At 38.1% G+C, this 6,981-nt stretch overlaps 1 protein-coding gene across 1 annotated transcript in view; it reads right to left on the bottom strand.

Moving 5' to 3' along the window:
• Positions 1–6,719, bottom strand: part of LOC110106224 (mitogen-activated protein kinase kinase kinase 1-like) — a 12,615-nt gene extending 5,896 nt beyond the window's left edge. Inside the window, exons 1-6 of the mRNA XM_028694108.1 lie at positions 5,462–6,719; positions 4,515–4,599; positions 4,275–4,337; positions 2,915–3,064; positions 2,817–2,870; positions 42–106 (exon numbers count right to left, since the gene is read on the bottom strand). Of these exons, the coding sequence (XP_028549941.1) occupies positions 42–106; positions 2,817–2,870; positions 2,915–3,064; positions 4,275–4,337; positions 4,515–4,599; positions 5,462–6,402 (1,358 nt within the window). The 5' untranslated portion in view covers positions 6,403–6,719. The remainder of the gene's footprint in view (positions 1–41; positions 107–2,816; positions 2,871–2,914; positions 3,065–4,274; positions 4,338–4,514; positions 4,600–5,461) is intronic.
• Positions 6,720–6,981: the final 262 nt, after the last annotated feature.

The following is a 6,981-nucleotide window of genomic DNA, read 5'->3' on the forward strand; positions in this document are numbered from 1 at the left end:
ATGGTTATATGTAAAAGAAACTTGCCAAGTTTATTCCATACCTTGAACCCAAGAAGTCTGGAATATTTACATCATGATCCAATTTCTTGAATGTCTTCTTTAGTACCTATAAATTTATAAAAAAAAAAAAAAACATTAATACAAACAACTTTTTTACCCAATTGAATACAATCTTATGACAAAATTGCATATTTCTCCCTTAAGATATCCAATTCTTAATGTAAATAATTGTTTTCCATTTAATAGGAAACCCAAATTCTTCATTTAAACTCAATAAAAGAGCTAAATAATTGTTTTCCATATAGTAACTAAATTGTATAATATATATATATATATATATACATGATTCCTGAACGAGCAACTAGGACATAAATACATCCAGAATGGAAATGGACACACTTTCAACATCTCATTAGATGAAAAAACAGCACATTAAAGACCACTCATGGCTTCGAGATCTTCTTACCAAACCTGAGAATAAACATTATTATCTTGAAAAAAAAAGTATGATCTGAAACAACTAGTGAAAAAAATTGGCTATAGACTAGCCTATGAAAGCCTATCTTAGCATCACTACGAATAGAATATCTTTAAAAGTTTAAAGCTAACCATATAGCTTTTTTAGCAAGGAAAATATACCCAATATGCAACACATAATACAATTACAAATGACACAAACACACATTTTCCTTATTTATGATTATGATGATCTGCAAGCTCCAAGCCATTGACTAGGCATGGTGATGAGGACATCAGATTTCGACATGTGTACCATCGCCGGAGACGCAGATCGACGGCCACGATTCAGAGCCTCTATTTCTGATTTAGTTGTATTTTATTTATGGTTGTATTTCTATTTTTCCTAGTTTGCCCCTGTGGGCCTTGAGTCACTTATGTAGCCTCGAGGGCATTTGTGTCATTTCAATTTTTATTTTACCTTGGCCTATTTATAAGAGGCCTCATGCAATGTATGGGTAGTTGATGAATTATTGAATGAAATTTTATTTCCACTTGGTGATCTCTTAGTGAGTTCCTTGGAGGAGAAAGATCTCTTTGTGAGTTCTTAGTTTTTTCCCAATATTTTTTTGTGAGATTTGGGGTGGAAGCACTTGAGGTGAGTGGATCTTTGGCTCTTCACAATTCTAATCTTTCCTTTCCCTTGAAGTGAATTCCCCTCCCCATAAGCCTTGCCGCCGCCCCATTGGACCACCCAAGCCGCCGGCTCCCTGGCAGCCACCACCCGCCGGCCATCCTCCCCGCCCCCTTGGCCCCATCCCCCCATCTAACCGCCGGCCTCCCTCCTTGGGATTTGAAATTTCAAATTTCAAATTTTTCCAAGAGACATAAATGACTTTCCTAAAATAACTCCTTGATTTTAGGCAATCTTCTTATTTGAATTTCAAATTAATCCAATTGATTGCCCTTATATTAGGAAACTTACCCCACATAAGAAATCTGAAATTTCAATTCAGATTTTTAATAAATTGTGATTAATTTTGTGGGCCCCATTTAATTAATACCCAAGCCCCTCTCTCCTCTTCATGTGGCCGGCCCCTTAATGGGCTCTCTCCCCCTTCCAAAATTACATTGATTGCTCCACAAATTCAGCCGCAAACTCCTCCCCATTGCCGCCCCTCTTCCCCTCCTTGGATTAATTTGAATTTCAAATTAAATCCTTCTCCCCAAATTACTAAAATCTGAATTTATTTCAGATTTCCTGCGCTTACCACTTAGCTTCCCACCCTAGCCGATCCCCCTTCTAGACCTCAAACCGGCTAACCCTTTTCCCCTCCAAGCCGCCACCTCCTCTCTCCCTCTTCCTTCTTTTTGGTGCTCCCTCAACTCCAGGCGAGGATGCATGGCGGATCCTGAAGTTGATCACAGCTTCGCATACAACGAACAAGTAGAGATCGATATCTTCCTCTCCCCCTTCTACGAGCCGGATTGGGAGTACGACATCACCGTAGAACGATACGTCAATCGTATCGTTTATTGCCTTGCCGGAACCATCGACTTCAACGACCAAGAACTCCGTGGATTCTTCTTGGACGGCCACCCGCTTCCCCTACTCCCGTTCCTTCCCCGGCGACTAGTCCTCTCGGCATCACTTGTGTAATAGTGGTATCTCTAAGCGTGCTTACGATCCTCTTCCGCTAGCCTCCACTTTCAAGAGTGATTAAAGGACCTCGAAGTGAAGGATCTAGATTTTAAATGTGAGGCTTTGTTACAGTTGGCTATTTGCATTATCTAAATTCTTGGTTATTAATTTTGCAAGTTCTCGTAATCTCAATGTGATCTATTGCTATTGCTTTATCTTTCATGCTATTTTCTAAAACCACTTCTTGAGTAAACTAGCTTTTATGGGTAGTACGCAAAGTTCATAACCTTTATTAATCTCTTATTGCAATTCTTGTATCCGCATTTAGTATCACATCACATGGGCTTGGATAAAGAAATAACACGTTCAACAGCTAGATCAGATGCTCAGAAAATTCAAGGCAAAGCCTATAAATTGATCAAGTTGAGGAACCTCATTTATCTACATTATTTGATGTCATTAAGAGATTATTAACCTGAATCTCCTGTGGAGTGGTCATATCACCATTTAGCTTGGGTTATTTTTTCTTACTTCTCATAGAAGTTAAACAATATAACCACTAGAATCTACGCAAGCAGTTTTCAGCTGGTTTGATACAGTAACTCAGAACAAGTCATCCTCTCTTTTAACTATTAAGATCATAATATTTTTCCTTGACTCTTGTGTACCTAGTAGAAACCTTTTTCTAATTAGTTCTTTAATTAGATATATTTATTACAGCTAGAATAATTGATATAGTATCATGATATTCCAAAACATTGAAGGCGGAAAGCTAAAGAATGAAATAAAAAATTAGGCATTCATTAACCTGTGCACCACATTCCGCTCATGAAGATAATGTAATCCATTTAGGATCTGCCTAGTATAGGCTGAGACTTGAGTATTTTGTAGCCGATACTTTTCATAGAGAGATGAAAGAGAACCTTGTGTCACAAGTTCAAGGAAAATAAATAGTTTTGACTCTTCCTGCAGAATAAAAAATTACAAGATATTTATATATTAGAGATGGACTATCAAGAAAGCAAACAGATACAAGCCTAAATGGAATTGAAAAAGTAAAAATATTGCAGACTCTCTGTAACAGCTGCTAAAACTATAAACTGCAAATGCAAAAAAAAAAAATCTTTATAAATGGAAAAAAAAAATTCAAAAAGATATCAAAACCAAAGAACTTAATGTAAATTGTATCAGCAAATTTAGCAAGGCCACAAGAGCCATTCTATCAGTAAAAGAAAAAAAATGTAGTTCTGGAAGTTGTCCACGCAAAAATTTTGGTAGGAAACAAGATACTCTTGGATGATCGAGTGTCACAACAGTGGAGGCATAATATGTCCATTGCTTTCCTATTTTTTAAGAATTTCTTAAAACTAAAAAAAAAATGTAACAGAAAGCCCACAACTAATCATTCAGTTATGATTATGTAGCTCTGAAATCTAAAACTGAACTTAGATTGCACCTATAGATAAATGATCCTCTCTATGGATTAATACTGCTTGCGGTACATACTATGATTTTAATCATCATGTAGATCTCCACATGACTGGAGTAAAAACAAAAAGTTCTAAGCATAAATTAAGCTATTAAATGCTTTGGTCTCACATGTAATGTTCCAACAGTCTTATGTTCAAGAAGGTTATAAATAAAATTAGTAACTCTAAAACCAATAAGTAATATTTTAAGATAGCTCAGCTCACATAAATTAGTAATCCATATCATTACAAACATCGTTGCCTAGCAATATGAGCAACACTAGCCCTGAACATAAAATAAGACTAGGCAATGAATCATTGACAGTGCTTTGCATTATTTAATAACGGCTCCTGCTGATGGAGTAGAACTTTCTAAGTTAGCCGTGTTAATTTCTTGGCCATTTAGAGTGAACAAAAGGCCAAAATAATTATCGCAAAAAAAAGATAGAACAAAGTTGAATAAGGTATTTAGAATGATACCACTCAAGTTCCCCTTAAATATGATAACAGAAATAACATTGATCTTATTAATGATTGAAACACTTGAGAAGATCAAAAAAGCAACCATTAAGCAAACTATGGATACCCCATAAACACATCATACAGCAACATATCTTGATCTGGTAATTAATGAATGTAATCAAAGGAGAGCTCAAGGAGATCAGTTTAAACACAAAGAAAATAAAAATGCAGTGATATAAAGATACCTTATCTGTTCCATAATATTGAACAATATTTTCATGTTCAAATTGGCTCAAAAGGGCAATCTCCTGAAGAATTAAATTAAAAATTAGATAATATTTACCGATAAATATGCTTACAATAGAAAAGCAATTTTATCTAGTTGGCGTATAAGGCTGGCACAATCTATAGCTTTTCAGTATAGCCGGATTAGGAAAACTAAAAAGGAAAGCATAGTAAAATAATATGGTATCGATTTAACTCACCTGCTCGAGTTGAAGAATGCATTGCTGAGCATTACTTCCTTTCTCAAGCAAAGATACTTCCTTAACAGCAAAAAATCCACCATCACTGTAAATATGAATTAAATAAGTATAAAAGTACACAGGAAAACAAGCAGCAAATTTTACTTAAAATTCATGTAACACTAATATAAAAACAGGATTTAATGCTAACAAGAAGTAAGGGTTGAGACTAGGAAACTATTAACAAATAAGCTAAACCAATAAATGTAACTAATGTAATAATACAGATCTTAAGGGTTTGCATCACTTAAAATAGAAGTTCTGAAGCAGAAATCAATATGTCAAACTGTTATGGAGCTGTTAATAAGGATGATTGCACCACCCCCAACTTCAAATAGTCCAATATAATGTTCACAACATTAACCTGATGCGTATAAAATGGGTTTCTGTAGATTGTCCAAGCATTTTCCGTTTGTTTTATAGCCATTTTTTGTTGCTTCAACTTAACTCGTCACTTGCACATATTTCAAAATATTTTGACCAGAGCAAGACGAGCTAAGCTCATCCAAAAAGCAAAGCAAATTTTACGTGGCAGTTATTAACTAAAGTTCTCACAAGTTGTATGACAGCGATTTCTTTTTCCTTCCAACATGAGGCGTGGCCCAGGTAACAATGCCAGAAAATTGCTAATCCATCCACTTATAAGTCTTCCATAGAAATTAGAAAATTGCAAAGTAAGACAGACCAATTTTCTTTTTTAAAGTTACGAGTGATTACATTATCTAAAACGCCCATTATTTTTATCTTTTCCTAGTTCCACTTTATCAAATTGAATAAATGCACAGAAGAGAATCGTTAAGTCGCTACCGGAGGAAAATTTTTCTCATCAAATAACATGAAACGACTTTCATAGCATCTTGAACCGTATTGCAAATAAACGAAAGATTAACAAGATAATTTCGACTTACTCGCTAATCCCTTCGTACACTGTCCCAAAGGAACCGCTGCCTAGAAGCTGCCCGCGCATCCACGACCCAATAATTCTCTTAATCCGTCCCTTCGGCGATATAAAAAACGCCGACTCTGTTGTGGTGCTCGAAGAATCATCATCATTTGAAGTCGAAAACGAACCAGTACAATCCTCCGAGGTCTCCCCGGCAATCGCTCTCATCTCTTCCACAACTTCCCTAACTTCAACACCAACCCTTACCTCCTCCTCATCCGAGTCAAAAGACTTTCTCATATATCCTTCATCAATCTCATCCGGTGGAGCAAACGATCTCACTAGATCCCACGTTGAGCTCGTTCCATCGAGCACTGGCAGCTTCATGAAAGGCGGCCGATCAAGGACCGACCGACCGGGCGGAGGAGGAAGAATAGAGACAGTAGCCTGAGAAGTGGCAAGGACCGGCGGCCTGACGCCTTTGATCCGTACATCTCCAGCGCCTATTCCACACGCCGACGAGCGCGAGATCTCTGCCTTGGTCTCGAACAAGCGATCCAAAGCGGCAGGAAGCAAAATTTCACTCGGCTGATGCGAGCTCTCGGATTTGACAAATGGGAATCGAAGGACGAGATCGCAAGAGGATCGAGCCTTAAGGGAGGCCTCCCACGCGGCGGCGGGGATAGCGAAGTCTTCAGGGCCGGAGAGACCGAGACTGCGACAGAGAAGATCAACCTCGCCCTCGACACTGCCGCCGATGCGAAAGCTCGTCTGGTCCGAGCAAGCCCCAGGCGACAGATCAATAGAGTGTACCAGCGCTGGCGTCTTGCGCCACGAAGACGATGCCCATGGAACCTCGTATTCGACCTTTTTACTGGCGTTACGCTGATCGATCTTACTCCGCCGGACCGATGCCGCCGTCATCTCCCGCCGGCGGTCGGTCTTCTTGCTGCCGAAATAGAACATCGGTCGCCCATTAGGGGGAAGGGGCTAGGATTTGGAGATGGGAATGCGGAACCGAGGATTGGTTCTGATGCTTCAGCTGTGAGTGGTTGACTCAGCATCAAGGAAAGAAGAGAGAGTGAGAGAACGGAGGCGATGAACATTTGGCGGGCGTGGGGTTTATAGCGTCTCAACGCAAAGAGCCGGCTTCGCACAACTGGCGGTGTTTTCTTCTATGCTCCGACGTGGATTTCTTTGTCCGGAGACAACGGCGGTCTCACTCAATAATAAAACCTGTTTGGGAAGAAGGGGCGAACCGAAGTAGTGAGGCGGAGTGGTACAAGGATAATTAATTTCAGCATTTAATCGCTAGGAAATATATTAGGGATGGTTTATCAAATTAATTTTTTTAATATAATTTTTAAAATCACATTTAAATATTAAAATTTCTTATAATATCATCTCTTATTTTTTGCTTCTATCAAATTACTAATGATTTGATCGTGACACATAAAAGGATTTCAAAAAAAAAAATATGTTAGTTTTATAAATAGACAAATATATATATATATATTCTCCCAAAAGTTTTAAAGAACTGAGAGT

This window comes from Dendrobium catenatum, unplaced genomic scaffold (genome assembly GCF_001605985.2).
Source record: "Dendrobium catenatum unplaced genomic scaffold, ASM160598v2 fragScaff_scaffold_390, whole genome shotgun sequence".
In the NCBI taxonomy this organism is placed as follows: domain Eukaryota; kingdom Viridiplantae; phylum Streptophyta; class Magnoliopsida; order Asparagales; family Orchidaceae; genus Dendrobium; species Dendrobium catenatum.